The 22,096-nt window shown below is 40.7% G+C and overlaps 1 protein-coding gene and 1 long non-coding RNA gene across 4 annotated transcripts in view; one reads left to right on the plus strand and one right to left on the minus strand.

The window, feature by feature from the left end:
* The window catches only part of LOC141554497 (uncharacterized), a 23,349-nt gene continuing 1,253 nt past the window's right edge, over positions 1-22,096 (plus strand). Inside the window, exons 1-2 of the long non-coding RNA XR_012485881.1 lie at positions 1-2,749; positions 6,035-21,989. This is a non-coding gene — a long non-coding RNA (uncharacterized LOC141554497). The remainder of the gene's footprint in view (positions 2,750-6,034; positions 21,990-22,096) is intronic.
* The window catches only part of RIPOR1 (RHO family interacting cell polarization regulator 1), a 24,848-nt gene continuing 23,934 nt past the window's right edge, over positions 21,183-22,096 (minus strand). For all 3 annotated transcript variants that reach the window (XM_074286447.1, XM_074286448.1, XM_074286446.1), the window contains exons 21-22: positions 21,842-21,932; positions 21,183-21,695 (exon numbers count right to left, since the gene is read on the minus strand). In XM_074286447.1, the coding sequence (XP_074142548.1) occupies positions 21,598-21,695; positions 21,842-21,932 (189 nt within the window). In that variant the 3' untranslated portion in view covers positions 21,183-21,597. The remainder of the gene's footprint in view (positions 21,696-21,841; positions 21,933-22,096) is intronic.

Raw genomic sequence — 22,096 nt, forward strand, 5'->3', positions numbered from 1 at the left:
GAAGAGGGAGGAGTGGCGCGGGGTATCATGGGAGGCGGCCTTAGGGCGCCAAGTTTCAAATGCAGGCGCGATGGCGTCATGGGGCACGCTGTGCGTCACGCGCCCGCGGGTTCTGGGCCTCAGACCCCGGCGTGATGCGCGGGTTTCCGCGAGCGTAGAGTCATCCGGGTCATCGCGTCCCGGCCCCCTATGGCTCTTTCCCCGCCCCACGATGGGGCGGGGCGGGGCCGGGCGGGAACGCAGGCTGGGGGCTTTAGACGTCGGCCCCTCCTCTCCCCCACCCCACCCCGCTCGGGAGGGCGCGATGCTTCTGACCCAGTGGTGGACCCGCGTTCCCTTTACCGGAGCCCCCCGGGCCCGAGCCTATTAAGAGAGGCGCCCTTCCCCTCATCTGGCAATCCCCAGGGCTATTCCAATGCCCCCTCCCCCACCTCGCTCTGCAGGTGAGTAACCGCACCCCCTGTCGAGTAAAATCCCTCCCCCGGGCCCAGGGGAAGCGCGGGCCCGGCTGCGTCCTCCACCCTCTGCCCTGTCAACTGCTAGAGCATCCCTCGCCCCTGGGGCCAGATGTCCGGTTGGGGCTCTGAAAGCCCTTACCTACATTTTTGGCGGTCCCAGGCTGACCTCCACCGGCTCGGTGACCCGGCAGCTCTGCCCTCGCGGCTCCTCCGGCTCCATGTCTTTGCCCCATCCGTACTCAGCGCCTAGAATGCTGCCCCAGCTCCCCGCACCGGCTCCTTCGGCCCCCAGCCCAACTAATGCTTCACCCCTCCAGATGACTTCGATTTTACGGGGTCGCTGGCTCTTAGCTGAGTCCTCTCGGCTCGTTTGTGAGCTCTATGGGGCAGGGTCTCTGCCCTTTGTACACAATGGGACCCTAGATGCTTGTTGGTACAAACGTGTGTTTGCCTTCTGTCTCCTGAATCTCAGGTGTGCCCTCACTGCTCTAATAACCGAAGGTAGAGCACCTGGGAGGGAAGAGAGTTTAGAGAGCCGGGGAATTGGCAGACAACTCGATGGGTCCCAAAGGACCTGTCACACTGTTCGACTTGGCAAGTTCCTTTGAAGGCTCAGAACAGATGTGTTAGGAGAGGTCCAAGGGGAAGGCTTCTTGGAGGATGTGAAGCCATCGCTCGTCTAGAGTAAACATTAATTGTCTTCTAGGCTCCATGCAGAGTGCTGGGGACACCACTCAGTCTTCAAGCTTACAATCTAAATAAGGAAGAGAGCAGACGAGGGGAGAAGACTGTCAGAGTGCAGACATGGGTTCATGGTGAACCCTCTAAGAAAAGTGTTCGGAGCTGGGCTCCCTCTTTATGGAGCTTTTGGAGTTCCAGGTTCTACCTAATCAGAGGGACAGAGTGATGATGACGGCAAGTCCCACTGCTGTTGGGATCTTGCAGAATGACGAGATTTTCCCCAATAATGCACTTCCCCATATCATGGGGCATAGTATGGAAGTCCCAGTTAGGTGAGAAATGACATTTGAATTAACCTTTAAAGGACTGTAGCTGTAGATAGTAATTCAGCTAGTGATTAGGGAGGGAAAATGGGCTAGGCTTGAGGAACAAGGTAAGCAAAAACCCGGTTGTCAGGAAAGCACAAAGCAGTTCAAGGAACAAGATTAGGGCTTCACTCCAATACATATACCTCAGCAAGTAATTACAAAGACTTTGTAAAAAGAATTTGCCTTTTACATAATTCCTCCTGAAATGATTACTTATCAACCTAAGATATCATTATTAGTGATGAGAGTTAGGTAAGGGGTACCTAAATGAAATTAGGGTTAATTGAGATCTAGTGGCAGGTTTGGGGCACAGGGAGTCAAATAGAGCTCCCTTACAACCCCTTTGGATTCAGTGCAAGGATACAGAGTTAAATGAGGTCTAGTAGTGGCGCAAGAGTCCCCTATAAAGGAATTTACAGACCTGAAAACCTAGATTAATAAAGAGGTTTATTGTGGGGTTTGGAAGTAAGGTTGCAAGGTAGAAGACACCAGGGCCAGAGATGTCACTGGTCGGGGAGGAACCCTTGACATAGCCAGCGTAAGGATCCCATGTTTGGGACTTCTGCAAAGAATGGACTCCAGTTTCCCTCTTTTATAATGGGGGACTTTTGGTAATCTTGATGGGGCTTGTGGGTGAAGTCCCAGGTTGGCTCCTGTCTGGTTTCAGCCAGGGTTAGAATTTGAATAGAATTCAATGGATTTTTTAGATAAGGAACTATTTGTGCTGGGGGTGGGGGTTGGGGAAATTTGAGCAGATCATTAGAATGGGGGCTGGGATAGCCCAAGTTAGCTCAGATCCCATGGGGGCTGGGAGAGCTTAGATATCTCCCATTGGGATTCATGGGGGCTGGGAATTAGAAAGGAATATTAACCCACATCATTAGTAGTCTATCTACCCTTATAGATTAAAGCTACTTTGCACACATCCCATCGTGTGTGATTTTGGTCAGGACTTCATGTACATTTTCTTTGAGAATATTTCTAACACATTAGAGGACTTTCTCTCTTCATATTTTGAAAGTATCTGGATGATAAATTTTTCTGTAGATGGAACATTGGTGCTGGAGTCAGGAGGACCTGAACTCAAATCCAGTCTTAAGATATTTAACACTTCCTAGCTGTGTGATCCTGGGCAAGTTCACTTAAACCCTATTACCTGCAAAAAGAAAGTAGCAGGTTAACATCTGGATCATGACTGCTACTCTGTCCTCTGCTCATCTTTTCTCCCTGATTGCCTTTCATGTAAGTCACAACTGGTATTGTCTCTCATAGCAGCATATTATATGTGCATTGTGTATTTTTGTGATTATTTCCTGTCTCTCCTTTAATTGGAACTTGAGTTCATTTAGGCCCCTTGGGCCTAGTAGGGCATGCACCTGCACAATGTGGGTTCCAAACAGACTGTATATAACAGCTGAGTTATAACTGACTAAAGTCACTCCATCTAGGAGATGCCACAATTAAGATCTAATTGGTTCCCTTTAGCAGTACAAAGATCAAGTTGTCCTCACCATTGTAAGCTGCTACCACTAGTTGGACTTAAAATACTTATTGAAGCTCATTCAGCTAAATTTAACAAGTATTTGTTTACTGGATGCAAGACAATACTTGTGCAAATTACTAGTTTTAAAAAGGCTAGGGCTAATGAGAGGAAACATTCCATATTTCCATTAATTCCCTTATAGATCCTAACCATAGTGATTAAAAATGTGCCAAGGACACTTTGAGCCTAAAGTTTTCAAAATATTCAGTACCTACTGTGTGGGTGTTAGAAATCTTTTTATTGTCTTGCATACAGTAAGCAAACAGATGGGGCAGACAAGGTCAGTGAAATGGAGGGACTTGGAAGTCATACAACTAGTAAGTTGCAGAACAGGATTCACACACAGGATCTCAAATCCAAATCTAGTATTCTTCCCAACTGAAGGACAAATTGCCAAGAAATAAGTTGACCCTGAGTCATTTGATATTTGTTTTTCTTTGACCTGATGAGCCAAACTACTTGTTCATTTCAGAAATTTCGAAATTGACTTCAACTCAAACCCAAATTAATTTTCAAAACTTCTTTTCCCCTCAAATGGCATTTTGTTTATTGAATTTCTCTTTTCAGGTAAACCACAGGAAAACTTTATAAAACATTTTGAGTGGGCAGAAAAATGACAAATGAGCAACTTTGTTTGTAATTGGGGGGAATGAAGTTCTGATCTTTGTCCAGAACTTAACCAAAAGCTCCTAGCATTTAGATCAAAATGTTGAACAGAGTACCGTAGGTGCCTGTGGAAAAAGGCAACTAAGACAAAATCTGAGAAGACAAACTAAAAAAAAAAAAAATTATAATACTTTGATTTGGAAAGAAGACTATTGAAAAGGAAAACTTACAAAAACTTGGTCATACTTAAGAGTTTTAGTGAGCAGTTCTATTCCCCCTATTTGTGTACTTAAGCACCCTGGAAGTATAGATTTTCTTTTTCTTTTACCATAATGGCTATCTTTTGCCTTATCTCTCTCCACCTAAAACAACCTTACAAATTGCTTTGAATTCACTTACTGTATAAATGGAGTAAGATTTTAAATTCTAGGATATTCTGAAAAACCATTGGGGATTCCCTGAAAACTTGAGGTAGTTAGGTGATCCTTATATAAAAGGAAACATTTTCACAGTAAGTTAACTAAATAGTAGTTACAAAATTCCTTATCTCTTATTGGTGATACAAGCTGCAATATATGCAGTTTTGGTCCTGTTTTGTGGTTGATCTACTACTTATTTGTAACTTAGAGATTGAGTAACCGGGGGCAATTGGAGGTCAGGTGATTTGTTCTAGTCCCTTTCAGAAGCTCAGCTTCTCATTCTAATGCTGGTCTGTCCCTTTGGCCTTATTGAGTGTGAGTTGAAAAGAATTAGATAAATTCATGAATAAGAACTGCCTAAGGGAAAGCTGAAACAAAGTCCATACATCTTTTAAGATAGACTGAATCCCCTCAGCCTCTACTTTCGGAAACTGTACTAGAGTCTGCAGGCACCATTTGTATTTTGTATCCTCTGATCCTAGCTAAATGTCTGGAGCTACTTTGTGTCTTTTGACAAACATGGGATAGAGAAGTTCATTTAGATCCTAGAGATGTTTCCTTTGTGATGAATAAAGAAAAATAATTTTATTGTATATTTCTTGTATCTTTGCTTTAATCTCTCTCTTCTTTTGAATATACGTCTCCAATTGATAAATGGTCAAAAGATATGAACAGACAATTTTCAGATGATGAAATTAAAACTATTTCCACTCATATGAAAGAGTGTTCCAAATCACTATTCATCAGAGAAATGTAAATTAAGACAACTCTGAGATATCATTACACACCTGTCAGATTGGCTAAAATGACAGGAACAAATAATGGTGAATGTTGGAGGGGCTGTGGGAAAACTGGGACACTGATGCATTGTTGGTGGAGTTGTGAAAGAATCCAGCCATTCTGGAGAGCAATTTGGAACTATGCCCAAAAACTTATCAAACTGTGCATACCCAGTGCTACTACTGGGCTTATATCCCAAGGAAATACTAAAGAAGGGAAAGGGACCTGTATGTGACAAAATGTTTGTGGCAGCCCTTTTTGTAGTGGCTAGAAACTGGAAAATGAATGGATGTCCATCAATTGGAGAATGGTTGGGTAAATTATGGTATATGAAGGTTATGGAATATTATTGCTCTGTAAGAAATGACCAGCAGGAGGAATACAGAAAGGCTTGGAGAGACTTACATGAACTAATGCTGAGTGAAATGAGCAGAACCAGGAGATCATTATACACTTCAACAACAATACTGTATGAGGATGTATTCTGACGGAAGTGGATATCTTCAACATAGGGAAGAGCTAATCCAATTCCAATTGATCAATGATGGACAGAATCAGCTATACCCAGAAAAGGAACACTGGGAAATGAGTGTGAACTGTGAGCATTTTTTTTTCTTCCCAGATTATTTTTACCTTCTGAATACAATTCTTCCTTTGCAACAACAACAATAACAAAATTCAGTTCTGCACATATATATTGTACCTAGGATATACTATAAGATATTTAATATGTATGGGAATGCCTGCCATCTAGGGGAGGGGGTGGAGGGAAGGAGGGGAAAAATTTGGAACAGAAGGGAGTAGAAGGGATAATGTTATTTTAAAAAAAAAAATTACCTATGCATATGTACTGTCAAAAAAATGTTATAATTATAAAATTAATTAAAAAGAAAAAAAAAAGATTAAACCTACGTGAGAAAGTGTGATAGAATAGACAGAAAAATGGACTTTGAGACAGTAAGACTTGGGTTCAAATCTTACCTTAGGTACTTAATAGCTGCGTGGCCTGTGGCAGGCACTTTAACCTTTTTTACCTTTATTTCCTCTTTTGCCAACCACTTGTCTCCACTGGACAGGCAAGCTGCCCAGCTAAAGCAGCAAGGCCTCCTGGGGAAAGACAGAAGGCTGGATGTTCTAGGTAAGTTAAATCACCACTGAATGACCATGATCTCTTTTCAGGCTGTGATGGAAACAACCCAGAACTCTGAATCCCAAAGCCTTGAGAATAGCCCAGTGCCCTCAGCCATCCTAGGAGGCCACTTCTGTGGAGAGGCTTTGCCTGGGGCTGCAGCTGTAACTCTTGAAGACTCCATAAAGAAGGTTCTTATAACCAAAGTTCTTGGCTCTGTCAAATCATTCAACATCACAGAAGAATGCCATTTTATCAATGGAGATGACATCAAAGAAGAGATATTAACATCCGCTTTGCTGCTGTGTCCTAAGAACCCTGGCACTCTGACTTAGACCTGAAACCTTTGTTGTAAGAGTAAAAATGATAGTGCCAACCCTGGAGTTAAAAAGCGAAAACAAAAAATAACACGAGTTCATATCCAGCCACAGAAACAGACTAGCTGTTGGGAGGTGCTACTGTTCTCTCCATTTTGCAATGGAGGAAATAGGCAAATAGATTGAGTTGTCAGAATTTTGTCTTGTCTCCAGGGCCTGCACTGTATCCACTCAGTTCTTCAGATCAAAGTTGCTCCCATTAGAATGTGAGCTCCCTGAGACCAGGGACTGTATCTCATCTCCCTCTCAATCTCCAAATTTCCTCGTAGTAAATGATTCATTGAGACATTCCTTTGTAAGGTTGAGGAAATAGGCCTGATGACCTCTAAGGACCCTACTTTAGGGTTAAGATTCTCTGCATTCAGTAAGTGATGTGCTTTGATATCACATTGAGGCATTAAGATGACCTTGGATTCTCAGAATGTTGATTGTAATCGCTGGCTTTGTTCTGTTTGGAAGAGCAATCTAGTTCAGTTGAGATAGGCTTATTATTGAATGAAGGTTGACCCCTAGATGATTACTCATTTTTAACCACAGCCTGGGATGACTGTCTACCAAAGTATTGTAGTGGTGTTAGAGGAGAAGGTAGGGTGTGTTCATCAATCAGTAAGCTTTCATTAAAGCTTTTCTATGTACCTAGTGCTATACTAAGTACTAAGGATACAGAGACAGATGAAATAGCTCCTGCAATTAAAAAGCTTTTATTCTATCCTAGGGGAGAGCTGCCTGTTGGAAGTATTGAGGTAATTAAGACCTGATCATATAGACCTGGTAAATCAATTAGAAAACTCCTAGCAACAGCTGCCAAATTCAGGCTTTTTTTTTTTTTTTTCTTTTTTTTTTTCCCAGAACATTTTGAAGGTCTTGTCAAGACCATCTCTAGTCATTTAACTCTTTCCTCTGCTCAGGCTAAAATAACTTTTCTCCCTTATTTCATTTGATCTTTATAACAACCCAGTAAGGTAGGCAGAACAGATTATTCTCATTTTACAAGGGAGTAAACTAAGGGTACTAGTCTTTAATAGTGACTGTTTAGATTTTATGATACGTGCAACAGGCATTTAATAAATGTTGAATGAAAGACCCAAGACCACACCTCTACTCAGACAAAGTCTAGCTTAGGACTGTAAGTACAGTGACTTTTAGGAGAGGCCTGAATTCACATGTTGTCATTGTTAATAATGGAATAAGCACAGACAAGTCATGTAATGCTCTGATTCTTCAGTTCCTCAAGTAAAAAATAAAAATGATACCCAAGGTACTTACCTCCGAAGGCTGTTGTGAGGCTCAAATGGCATATTCTTCATTTTCCATTACACAACCTTGGTGTTCTCTGACTTCATCATCCTGCAAGATCCTCCCAGCCTTTGGAGGGTGGAGGGTAACTGATCCATAAACCTCAGAACCTCCATTTAAGGAGGGAGCTCAGCTCAGAACTTCTATCTTAAAAGGCTAAACTATGATATGTCTCCATTTCTATGTTTCCTTACTCCCTTCTTTTTGGTTTCTTTTTGTTATCTTTCCCCATTAGATTGAAAGCTCCTTGAGATCAGGGGTTGTTTTCTTTTTTTGTAACCACAGCAGTTAGCATTGTGCCTGGCATAAGGTAGACACTTAATAAATGTTGATTGACTTGACAATGCCAGTCATGAGAGAATAAAGATGAAATGTTTCATATCAAGTAAGCAAGCATATTTGGCTACAGTGTTAAAGTACATGGGGAAGAGAAATATGTAATTAATCATCTAAGATATGCTGGAGCTTCATATAATAGGTTGTAAGTGCCAAACAGAAGTTTCTATTTTAATTTAGAAGCATTAAGATGCCATGGAAATTTCTTGAGCAGATAATGATGTGATATGATCTGAATAGCTGAATGCAAAGAAATCAGTTAAGAGTTTGGGTGAGGACCTGAACTAGAATGACTATGGTTTGTGTAGAGAAGAAGGGATGGATGTGGGGGATGTTTTAATCAACATCTAGCATGTACATCTTTCTATTCATACATCATTACCATTGTTACTACCACCACCATGATATAGACCCTCTCCTTCCCTTTCCTTTTTTCCTTTTTCCCCTCTGGCCATATCTGATTTACTGTATCAACGCTCCAAAAATATCTTGGGAGTTTATTGGCCAGATTTCTTTAGGGACCATGCCTTAAACCAAAACCACTCTTGACTGATTGACCAACAAGAAGTTCCACCCCAAATTCCAATCTTTAATTGTTTGGGTCCCAATTGGTTAAATATAAATAGTAATTTATTTCTGTTTTGGCCAGAAATCTGAAAGTCTTCCCAGACTTATTTATTTAGATTGGGTAATGATGATGGTAGTGGTTTTTGACTAGATGAAAGAGATTTTTTGCTTAAATTACTATCTAGCCTTAATCACTGAATGGGTGTGGCCTTAGTCAAATTGAGATCTGTTGAAGATCTTAGCTTAAAAAGGTCCAGATTCTCCCCTTGCATTCAGACCATCTCCAGTCATCCTGATCTATCTGTATCTGACCACTGGACTCAGATGACTGTAGGGGAAAGTGAGGCAGGTGACCTTGCACAGCCCTTCCTCACTGAAATCCAATTCACTTGCATATCATGGCATCACTTTCCTGACATCATGGTCCTTTTTAAAGGATAAAACAATAGATTCTCATCACTTTTTTGGATCTTTGCAAATCTGATAACTGGACCTCCAGTTCAATTCTTTCTACTCCAACCTATCCTTCATTCAAAGACAAATTGATTTTCTGAAAGTTCAGGTCTGATCATGTCATTTACTCCGTAAGTTCTAGTGACTTTCTGTTATATCTAGGACCAGATGTGAAATCTCTTGTATTTAAAACCCTTTACCACATTTCCAGTCTTTCTGTACTGATTTCCCTCTATGAATTCTATAATAACTATATTCTACTCTTTCCTTACATGTTACATGTCACCTTGGCTGTAATGCTTTCCTTTCTCACCACCAGTTTCTGACTTTTTTTGATTTCCTTCAAAACCTAGCTCAGATCTCATCTTCTGTACCTTTCCTGGTTTCCATTCCACCTTCTCTACAAGTATTACCTTCTATTTACACCATTTAGATCCTTTTATACATGTCTTGTCTCACAAGAGTGTGAGATCCTTGAGGACAGGAATATCATCCTAGAACTTAGCACAGTGCCTGGCACATAATAAATGCGTTAATACTGTGTTGCTGACCAGAAAGATGCATTTGACAAAATTTGGCAACTGATTCTACAGGGCAGGTGAAGGAAAGGGCAGAGTTGTGTATACCTCCCTTCTGAGTTGTGGACCTGTGTCAGAATTGTGGTATCCTTATTAGAAATTGAGAAGTTAGGGAAAGGGAAAAATAATAACTTCTATTTTGAACATGGTAATTTTGGTAAGCCTCTGGGGCATCCAGAAAAAAATAACACAAATCACTAGCATTTACTGAGAACCTACTATGTGCTAGGGCTCTGCCAGATGCTCTATAAATATCCCCTTTGATCTTCACAACAATCCAAGGAGGTGCTATTACTATCCTTATTTTCCAATTGAGTTTGATAGAATGATTTGCCCAGGGTTACATAACTAGTAAACATAAAGATTGGATTCAGGTTTTCTTGACTTCAGAAATGGAAATTTTCATTTCTGGGGAGAGGAAAGTTTGTATTTACCTAGAGACAAATGTTGAATTCATGGGAGTTAATGAGATAGAGACTGAAAAGTTCATAGTGGCAAAAAGAAATGTGAAGTAATGCCACAAAAACCCAAGGGAGAGTATTTTGAAGATGGTAATGGCTAACAGCATCAAGTGCCGCAGAGAGATTGAGAAAAATAAAGACTGAAAAAAGACCACTCAATTCATCAATTAAAAAAATCCTTGGTGATCTTGCAGAAAGTTGCCCTTGAGTGTTGGAAATAGAAGACATGTGGCAAAAGCTTTTGAAGAATGGTAGGTAAGAAAATGGAGACAGAAAAGTGTTAATTGACCAGATTAACATTATAAAATGAAATAACCCTGTATTAGATAAAAAATGGACTGAGGAGAGGAACAAATCCAACAACCCAGAATTCGTTGAACCTACTAGCAAATTCTACCAAATGTTTAAAGAGTAATTGTAGGGGCAGGTAAGTGGCATAGTGGATATAGCATTGGCCCTGAAGTCAAGAGGACTTGAGTTCAAATTTGGCCTGATACTTTTAATACTTCCTAGCTGTATGATCCTGGGCAAGAAACTTAACCCCAATTGCCTTAGCAAGGGGAAAAAAAAGTAATTCAACTAGTTAATTTACTCTTTGAACTGAAAAGAAAAAAGGGCCTGCCAAAATCCCTCCATGACAAAGATAATCTTGTCATTAAAATCAGGAAGATTCAAAACAATAAAAGTGACAGACCAATATTTCTAATGAATATTGATGCAAAAAATGTTTAAATATTATCAAAAAGACTCCAGCAATGTATCAATTATGTACTATGACCAGGCTGTATTTATATTAGAATGCAGACCTGATTTAATATTAACAAGACTATAAACATAATTGACTATATTAATAATCAAATTAGTCAATAGAGTAGAATAGTCAATCAATAGACGAAAAGTTGCCCACTTCTGTTAAAAGCAGTAAAGTATAGGAATAAACAACTTTCCTTAAAAAGATTTGTATTTAAAATTAAAAGCCAGCTTTATTGTAATAAGAATAAACTAGAGGTTTTAACAACAAAATCAGGGGTAAAGCAAGGCCATCCATTATCGGCATTACTAATATATTTCTAGAAATGCTAACTATCACAAGATTAAAGGAATTTGAAGGAATACTCTTAGGCAAAAGGGAAAAAAATCATTTTTTGCAGTTAATAGAATGGTTTACTTTGAAAAATTGGAACAACTTAAGTAAACTTGCAGGATATCAAATTAATCAGCATTTCTGACTATCATCAACAAAATCTAGGAAGAAAAAAGAAAACTTCCATTTAAGAGAACTACAAGAGTTCAGGAGTCTACGTGCCAAGATGCACTCAAGAACTATATGAACACAGTTATAAAACAATATTAATTGTAAGGGTTGGCTGAATCAATAAAAAAGACAATACTACATTAATATACTCATTGAGTGTAATACCAAACTACTAAAAGATTACAGAGCTAGGGGAAAAGTAGAATAAAAGATGGGAAATGTCAAAAGAGTTAAGTTTTTTTAAATGATAGCAAAGGGACTGAGTAGTACTAGATCTTTATACTATGAAAATTCGATACAGAGTAAGAAATAGAAATGCTGATTTTTGGAACAGATTAAGGGGACACTATATAGACACAAATAAGCATAGTACTGTGCTATTGGTCAAAGGTATGCATGATTTTAAAGCCTTTTGGGCATAGTTTCAGAGTAGTTAAGAGTTCAACTTCACTAAGTTAGTTCTACACATTGCACAACTGCATTCCCATATCCCTTCCAGCATTGATCGTTTTCCTTTTCTATCAGACTATCTGATAGCTATAACTTCAGGGCTATTTTAATTTGCATTTCTCTAGTAGTGATTTGAGCATTTTTCTTGTGTCACTATTGAGAACTTGGATTTCTTCTGAAAACTGCATATTGATATCATTGTGGTCTTTGGAGAATGGCTCTTATTTTTATACCTGGCTTTGTTTCTATATTGTTAAAAAATGAGGCTTTATCAGGAAATTTGCTGTTAAAGAACCTGCCTCTCCCTCCAGTTTCTTGCTTTCTAATTTTGTCTGCATTGGTTTTGTTTGTGCAGTAACTTTTTAATTTTTAAAAAATTTCATCTAATCAAAATTGTCCATTTTGCTTCCTGTAGTCTTCTCCATTTCATTTGGCCATAAACACTGTATCCATTGAAGAAATCCAAGCTTTCAATAGCTATATTGAAAAAAAAAGATTCTAAATCACTGATAATTAGAAAATTCTGAGGTACCACTTCACATCCATCAGATTGGTGAAGTTGACCCCAAAAATGCATATGATAGATGCTGATGAGACTGAGAAAACAGGCACATTGATGCCCTATTCGTGGAGCAGTGTACTAATTCATCTAGCCATTCTGAAACAACATTTGAAATTATGCCCCCAAAGCTATTGAACAGTGCATATCCTTTGATTTTGCAATACCACTACTAGGTCTCAAAGAAATCAAAGAAAAAAGTCAGATTTGAAATGAAATAATTGAATTTTTAAAAAAGCAGGGATAAAATTTACAAAAATATTGGTAGTACTTTTTTGTGATGGCAAAGAATTGGAAATTGAGGGGAATGCCCATCAATTGGGGAATGACTGAACATAGTACATAAATACCACCATGGAATAGTCTTGTGCTATAAGAAATGACAAATAGAATGGTTTTGAAAGAAAAACTTATATGAATTATGCAAAGTGAAGTGAACAAAGCCAGGAGAACATTGTACCCAATAACAGTATTATAAGGATGATTAACTCTGAAAAAGTTAGCCACCCTGATCAAGATGACTATCCAAGACAGTTACAGAGTATCCATCATGAAAAATGCTATCCACTTTCAGAGAAAGAACTGATGAAGTCTGAATGCAGATTGAACAACTTTTTTTCACTTTTCATCTCTCTTGTTTTGCAGCATAGTTGATAGGATGTTTTATATAGCTTCACATGTATAACATCAAATTGCTTACCATCTCAAGGAGAGAGAGGAAGGAAAGGGAAAAAATCCCTGTTTTAAAAAATGAATATTAAAAAATGTTACATGTAATTGGAAAATATTTGATGAAATTGAAATATACCGAAAAGATAATTCAGGGATAGTTTCAGAATGAGTCAAAATGAAGTGAGGAGGTTAGAACCAGGGCAATATATACATTAACATTAGAAAGATAAGCAACTTTAAAAAAACTTCAGGTGATTCAATCCTAAAGGACTCCCGGTGGAATAATATGCTATCTACTTCCAGATAGAGAAGTGATGGATTCAACAAAACTATGGCATTTTAAAAAAAAAAAAAAAGTTCAGGCATTTGTTTTGCTTGACTTTTCATGTGGATGTAGGTTTTCTTTCCTTTTTAGTAGGGGGAGGCAGAGAAATCAGATCTGAAAATAAAATATTGAATTAAAATATTTTTTTGAAATGGAGGCAAATGATGTAGGTAGTTCTAGTAGTTTGAGGAAAAGGAAAAGATAGAATGCTAACTTGTTAGCCTATTTGGGGAAAAAGATGGGAAAATTTGGAAAATTCGAAGGGGGCTGTTACCAGAATAGTTTTGAAAAGCAGAATGGGAGGGTTGGAAATACAGGCTTGTGAGGAATTGAAAAAATGGTAAAGGAAGCCATGAGAGTTGATGAAGTTCTTTGGGACTGAGTAGAGAGAACTATGGGCCAATAGTCATTTACTATTACTATCACTGAGTAAGAATTCCTAGTGAATAAGCTCAAAGATACAAAAGTAATTTACATAGAGCTATCAGGTTGACAAAGGTCTTCCAAACAATCTTTTGGGATTTTTAAATGTAATTGTCTTTATGGATGAAGAAAGGGAAGCCTAGGGAGATTAAAACAAGGGTCCAAGGTCACATAGCTAATAAGTGTCAGAGCTGGGACTTGAACTAGTCCTCTGGCTTAGATGGGATTCTCTTTTAGGCAGTTGGGAGGCAGGGAGGACTGGGATGATGCAGTGTCACAGAAACCAAGGGAAGATAGAGTTTCAAGAAGTAGGTCACCTCTAGGATGTTGCAAAAAGGATAAATAGGGCAAGGCCCAAAATAAAGCTATTGGATTTGCAGGATGAGGGAATTGGACTAGCCCTTCAAGGTCTCTTCTAGCTGTCAGTCCTCTGATCTGGCCAGGAAAGTAGTCATGGAAGTGGTCATGGTGATCTTATGACTGACACTGGCTGTTCCCTGGATTAATAACAAGTCATAATTTTTTAAGACTAAATAAAATATTGGAAATCATTTAGCCCTATGCCTTTGTTTTGCAGAAAAGGAAATTCTGAGGCCTTGATTTAGTGACTTGTCAGGGCACAGAGAGTGGCAGAGGTAGAAGCTGAATGCCAGACTCCAAATGTCCAGGCCCTCTTCTGCCTACTTACAGCTCCTCTCCTCTCCTGGTGCTGGCCCTTATACTTTCCCTTATACTGACTGACCCACTGAGGTTTCACTCATCCTCCTTTAGGCATTGCTACCACTTAGGCAGACGGTTCTCCTGAAATGACCACACTCTTCTCTGGAAATAGCCTTGTTTTCTTGAGAGGGCCCATGATCCTGAATAATAAGGCTCTTTCACCAGTGGCAAGCCTCAGTTCTTGCTTTACTCCTTTTTTTCTGTCAGATGATCCAAGTCACGAGATCTTAGAGGACCCAGACTTATTTCTGAGTTAATGTCTTAGATCATTTCTCTTTTTCGGCCATGGAGCTTGCAAAGTGCAACCTTCACTCCTAATGATAGATATTTCTGTAGCTGTACCTAAGTTCAGATACAGCCAAAGACACCATCTGACTGACCTTTCCCTCTGCTTCAGTTTCCTCATCTTTAGGATGAGGATAATATGGCAAAGCATGAAAAGAGCCCTTATTCATCCATCCTAGAATGCCTAGTATGGTGCTGTATACTAAGCATTAACATATTTGGTGATAGAAAAGGCAGATGATCTCCAGAAAAGGTGAGACTAAAGTCCATCTCCCAGCATTGTTATAAGGATCAAATGAATTGGTAATGGTAAAGAACTTAGCACAGTACCTGGCAAGTAGTTAAATGCTACATAAATGTTAGCTGCTCCTACCATTTTTTTTTTTTTTTTATTCCTAAAAGGAATATACATAGCTCTGATCCAGTTTGGATCCTGAGTTAACTTACCTAGCTCTTGATCCAACTGTCACAGATATGGATGGGTCTTCCTGATTCTGCCCTCTGCCCTTGGTGTGTAGACCACCTCCTTCCTGGGTTCTCTCCAAATTCTACTCAAAGCCTACTTTCTTCAGAAGGCCTTTTCGGTTCTCTCTATATATTCTGCCTATATCCTAAATGTACATGGATATTGTTGCTGTTAGACTGTGAGCTCTTTTTGAGGGCAGAGACTGCTTTTTTTTCCACTCTTTGAATCCTCAATGCATAGCACAGTGTACTTGGCACATAATGAGCACTTAATAAATGCCTGTTGATTGATTCATTGATTGATATAGTTGGGTATGGAAATGTCAGACTCTTTGGAGCAGGGGCCAAGACTTTAGTTACTCTGCACACATCAGGCAGCATTAGACTACCCCCAAGATTCCTCTTCATGAGTTTTGTTGGGAGAAAGGGAAGGGTATTCTGTGTCTTTTCTTTCTAGACATAAATTAGCTTTCCATGATTCTGGGTGGAATCAGAGGACTGTTCCTTGATTAGTCTGCTGTAGTGGAGGCACATTAAAACAGTGAGTCATATTTTTCATCCAGGTTCTTTTGGCTTAAATGTTACCAGTTTTGTGAGCTGGTGACTGGAACTTGATTTGATACCTGAGTTCAGGTGCCCTGGTGAAGGTGAGGATGGGAGAATGAGGAGGAATTGGGACCCCCACGAGGCAACACATGAAAGGTAGGTGGCAGGCTAGAGAGAACACTTCATTAGCCTTTGGAACTCTGGCCAGTGTCCAATTGTGACTTCAAGCACTGAGAGGGAATTGTGCTTGCTGCCTCAGTAAAAAGGTGATGGATGAATTGTAAGTGCAGAACAAGACTTAAGGTTTAGAGATGGGCAATGTGTTGACTTGTTTTGCTTAATTGTACTTATCTGTTACAAGGGAGGAATCGGTTCACCTCTTTGTTGTGGTAGTGTAAAAAACAAATACAGTAAAATTTTTCAAAAAGAAAAAAGTTAACAAAAATAGCCACCGATAACTTATATAGCATTTATGTGCCAGGCTTGTGCTATGCCCTTTACATTATCTAATTTGACCCTCACAATAATCTTATTGATAACAGAAACAGAACCTTATTAAACTACTGTTTTAAGGATATGGAATCTTATTTCTGCCCTTCAGGGTTTTCTGGGACTGCGGCAGAAAAAATTCCCATGAGACTCGGGGAGCAAGAATGTGGATGTGCTGTCCAGAGCTTTAAATGTCCATGTTTTCTTCCAGCTGTCTCTTATCCTAAAACCCACTTCTCTCAGAGCAATCCTGTCCCCTTCTTCATTGGGGGAGCTAGTCTTCTCAGTTGACAGTGAGGTATGAGGCATTGGAATTATCCTCTCTGTTCATGTTTTTTCACAAATTATTGAATTCGTTATACTCCTGAGTTTATTTTTCTCTCATGCCTCATTGCCAATACTCATTGACATGTATCCCTGCCGTGCTTCTTCCTCCTACATACAGATAAATAAAGCCAAACTTTTTCTTGTTCTCAACAACCCTTGCTCCTAACTGCTCAACCCTAATTTTTTTCTTTTTTTATTATTTTTTAAAATTATAGCTTTTTATATATAAAACATATTCATGAGTAATTTTTCAACATTGACCCTTGCAAAAAACTTCTGTTTCAACTTTTTCTCTCCTTCCCTCCATCCCCTCCCCTAGATGGCAGGTAGTCACATACATGTTAGGTATGTTAAAATATATGTTAAATACAATATATGTATTTAACATAATATTTATACAGTTATCTTGTACAACTCCACCAACAATGCATCAGTGTCATGATCAGATTAGGACCCAGATACAAAAAGGTACATTTGCTTGTTTTAAATTATTTTCAATTACATGTCATGATAATTTGTAGTATTCATTTTTATAAGATTTTGAGTTTTAAATTTTTTTCCATCTCCTCTCTTTTCTTCCTAAAATGGTAGGCAATTTGATATAGGTATATATGTGCTATAATGTAAAACCTATTTCCCTATTAATCATGATTGTAAAGAAAGTAACAGATCAAAAGAGGAGAAAAGATGTATGCTTCAGTCATTTTCAGAGTCCATCTTTCTGGGTAGCCTTTTCCTTCTTCAGTCTTTTGTAACTGCCATAGACCACTGTGCTCCTGAGAAGAGTTGCCATTCATACTTTTTGCTGATTCAGTACACAATCTTTTACTGGTTGTATTCATTTCACTTTGCATCAGTTTGATTTTTTACTGTTTTCTGAAAATTTTTTCTGTCTGTTCATCATTTCTTATTGTACAATATTATTTCCTATTTTCATATACCACAGCTTGTTCAGCCATTCCCCAGTTGATGGCAATTCCCTTGATTTCCACAATTTTGTTTCCAGGAAAAGGGCTGCTATAAATATTTTTGCACATGTAAGCCTTTTCCCTCTTTTTGTGATCTCTGGACTAATACAGGCCTAGTGGTGGTATATGCTAGCTGTAAAGATTTGCAGTTTAGTTGCCCTTTGTTCATAATTCCAAGTTCTCCAGAAAGCTTGGATCAGTTTACATTTCCTCATCACTACATTAGTATCCCAATTTCCCCACTTTTTTCAACCATATTTCTAACCTTCTTTACCCAAATTCCATTCTGGTTCTTCCCCAGCATTTAGGGGTAGCTGGAAGGTACCAGCAAGTAGGTAGGTAGGTGAACTTGGAATCAGGGAGAACAAGTTCAAATCCAGCCTCTGTCACTTTCTAGCCATGTGACCCCTGGAAAGTCACTTAATTTCTGCCTGTTTCATTTTCCTCAATCTATAATTAGCACTTCCCTCCCAGAGTTTTTGTGAGAATCTTGAAGCATTTTGCAAACCTTAAATCTGTGTAAATGCATGTTATTATTACTATAAATTTTGAACTGGAAGAGACCTTTGAAATAATTTGGCTCAACACCTACTTCACCACATTGGGTAAGTGACTTGCCCAGGGTCACAAGGGGGATTGTAGGGGCAAGATTTGGTCTTCTCTTTCCAACTTCAAATCGGATGCTCTTAACTTTGACCCTCTTCCCAATCCTCACTCCTTATGCCACTCCAGTGAATGCCTTTTCCACATTTCTAGTTCTTTGCCAAGGTCACCTGGTGAGATGGAGGGGAAGGATTGAATAGGATTCTACAAGAGGTCTTGCCCCTCCAGCTAATTCACTTTCGGAGGTATTGGGAGCTGGAATTCCCAGTCTTAATTCTCAGGGTTAATGACTTAAATTTAAGTTGGCTGCTAGAGTGATCAGAAAGGTCCCTTCTCCCTCTTGTTTCCTAGCACCTCCTCAGTGATGCTCACACCCCAAAATGGAAGATTTCGTTTTTTTTATTTCTGATATTTCTACTGATCCCAGACTCATTGGTTACCCTGCTCGGAGCTTCTGGATTGAGAGAGAACCCTCAAACCGGGGCCAGCAGATCCTGGTGGTCCCTCAATATTTGTCTCTATTTTGAGTTTTGGGAAGGTTTCACTTCATAGCGTTATGGTTTTAAATATTCATTATGCTTTTGAGGTACTTCTTGCCACTGCCCACATCCACTTCTCTACCCTCCCCACCCTTCTCCAATCAACCACCACTAGCCTGCTCAGTTATATACACTCATTCTTTCAGTGGTCACTGAGAATCTACTGAGAAGACTCCTCATGGGCATAAAAACCTGAATGTCCCTCCCACATAGACCTCATATTTGTCCTCCCTGTGCCCTCATTTCCCTACTTCTGCTTGACTTCGTTGAGCCTGGGGACCGCTCTTGCATCCTGACTACAGGTGTTTCCTGTAAAAGTTCCTGTTGCCTTATTACTCTATTCAACTTCCCCAGCAGGTGGTTAGGACCCAGCCAGCCAGCCTTCAAGCCCTCCAGCTTATCCACCACAGCTCTGTTGGGGGTGGGGAGGATCAGAATATAGTGGGAGGGTCCCCATGAGGGATATCACCACACAGAGAGGTCACCATGATTATGAGTCTGGATCAGAAGGGGTGTTAACTCTGGAAACAAGTGGTTTATAGTGTTTATACAGACCTAGATACTGACACTGTAAACTAATGTGTATTTGCTGTTAGTACATACAGATTTTTCAGACAAGTCTTTATCATAAAAGACCGGGGAGGGGAAGTCTTTTAATGATATGTAAATGAAGGAAGAATGAAACCTCCCCCACCCCCAATGTCTTCTTTCTACATTACAAAGAGGTCCACTTCAGACAAATACAGGAGTGAATAAAATGTGGAATGGTTTGGGAAGGGGTAATGGGGGAAGTGTGGTTTGAGGTCTGACTATTATTTTCCAGGCTCCCCCTAATTACTGTTGGATCTTTGATATGAACTAGCACACCCCCTTCCTCCCCTATTTCTATAGCCTCAGCTATATTCCTATTCAGCCTAACTTCTGTAACTGCAGGTCTCTATGGACTTCTCAGCCATCTTCTCTTCTAACCTTAGTAGCCCTTTCAGGGCCTCCACCAGACCTGAAGTTGGCAGCTCTGGGTAAGTGAATGCCTGGAGCATCACTTCACTGAGTACTCAGGGTGGAATTAACCTATGTAAAAAGGGTTAATTGCAGACACCATAGTTGAAGGTTGGTTTATCCTAGGAGCTGAAAGAGGTAACAATCCTAACTTAAAGCTCTTTTTAAAAAATTTCTTGATTCAAAAAGTTTTGAAGTTCCTATCTTGCTTCAGCTGGGAGTGCTGCAATGCAGTGCTGATTGGTATAGAAGAACAACCTGGGTCAGTGTGCTGCTCCCCAGCAGCCCTGTGGCCTTCTGCTCTGGGGGGAGCGGGCTCATGTCTGTGGGCCGCCATCCCTGGCCTTTAGGCTCTTTCCCTCAGTCCCTGACATTCTCAGTCCTTTGGCTTCCTCGGTGTGACGGTATTCACTGACACACAGAACCTGGAGCCCAACAGACATCAGCTGGTCCAGCCTCACCATTTTACAGCAGAAACTAAGTCCCAGGGGAGGCCTTCGATCCCCGGCCCTACGACCTGGAGTGTGTTTGCCTCCTCTCCTCTCAGCATTAGTCCAACAGGGTCCTCCTGTTAGTGAGACTAGTGAGACGGGCTTCGGGCCCTTGGGCCTTGATCCTCCTGTCCTGACAGCCTCTCATCTCTGCCTGGCTCAGCCACAGACTTTGGCGCCCCCTGGAGGAGAGAAGTCCCATGTCCAGCAGTCCTCACTGGCTTCAGTACCCAGACCTGCTTCAGCTTTTTTATTGTTCTTTTCCTTCTCAAGACTGGCTTCTTGGGGTTCTCCTCGATCCTTTAGTTTGCCTGTATCTGCCTTGGCTAGACCTTCCCACTTCGCCCCCACCACTTCAATATTTTCTCCATCCTCTAGAGTTCTCCAGCCTTGTCCAGGGTCCTGAGCTCCTAATACTGGGTACGGAAAGAGCCCCCAGGTCCCATCTCCAAGCAAATTCAAAGAAATTCAAAACAAAACTAAAGATCTATAGTCAGTGACCACCACCCTTCCCACTAGCTAGCTGGTCTGTAATCGTGTTCCAGCTACTTGCACCGAGATTGGGCAGCGAAGGAAGGAGGAGAGCCCAGATCTGCCTGCCCGTTTATCCAATTATGCTGGTTGGCGCATTATACTTCAGGAGACAGCCAGGATGTCAGATACAGGTTGGATAAGGTGAATCTGGCTTATGTGATCCGGGTTCAGGTTGCTACTCTGGCAATGACTAGCCATGTGATCCTCTCTGAGCCTCAGTTTTCCTACTTGAAACTGTGAATACAATGCCTATCTCAAAGACAGAAATGTTACTGTGAGCTTTTAATGGGAATCTACCCTTACGCCTATAATACACTTTGGTACATGGGCAGAAACGCATGCCAGGATCCCCAGTGAAATAGTGACAAGAGAACAGTTGAAGTAAGATTCTCCAAGGCTTTCCTCCCCCTTGATCAATTTAGAACTGGAGAACTGGTAAGCTGGAATGCTCTAGAATAATGGTGACAAGGCCACACAGCATAGGAAAGAGATTTTGCCTTTTATTTTCTGCAAAACTCTGTAAATAAAATACAAAATCAGACATGATGGGGAGAGGCAGAGTGACCAGGGATCAGAAGGGGATCCCAGACATCAGCTCAGTGAGGAATGCCTGATAGAGGTTGGGGAGGCACTTGACTGCAGGTGGCAATCTGCTGGGGGTAGCAGAAGAATATATTAAAGAGATTTATATTTATAGGAATCTGTAGGATGGGAAGAAACCCTGGAACCTGGTCCTGACCCCCAGCCTACCCCTGCCAATGTCAGTTGGGCCCATCAGGTGGGGGCTCCCAGAGAAGGGCCAGCCCTGAAAGGTGGTTGTAGGGGAGAGGCTTGAGGGAATAGACAGCGACTCCCAAGTTCCCTGTGTTCCTGGGACAGAGAGCAGACAGGGAGCTCAGAAGGCAGTGCTGGCCATGCTTCCTGGCCCGAAGATACGAGGCAGAGCTTCCAGAGATTCTTCTAGCCGTCGGTGAGCTGATTGCCCATCCTCCCCTAGAATGGGGTACAGTGGTCAGGGTCAAGCAATGTCTTTTTATCCTGCAGCCCTTCTAGGTTTACCTTATGCGACCACCACCTTCCCTCATGCCTGCCTCCTGAACTTGATCAGGAACAGCAGGTCAGAACCATAATCCACTCACCACACTGAAGGAGGCTCTGGCGGGCAGCTTCCCTCACAGCCTCCTTGTCTGTTTGGCACAGATACACCAGTGGTTCAATGCCCTCTGAAGCCTGGTTGAGAAAGGGCAAAGCATGAAAAGTGAGAAGAGGTGAAACAGTGGGAGCCAGGTAGGTAGAGCAGTGAGGAAACTGTGTCAGGGAGAGGAAGCAATTCCTAAATAGATTAGATTGAAGTGATGGCAAAAGACAAGGGCTGGGGGACTGGATACCCAGAA

Source organism: Sminthopsis crassicaudata, chromosome 2 (assembly GCF_048593235.1).
Source record: "Sminthopsis crassicaudata isolate SCR6 chromosome 2, ASM4859323v1, whole genome shotgun sequence".
Lineage (NCBI taxonomy): Eukaryota > Metazoa > Chordata > Mammalia > Dasyuromorphia > Dasyuridae > Sminthopsis > Sminthopsis crassicaudata.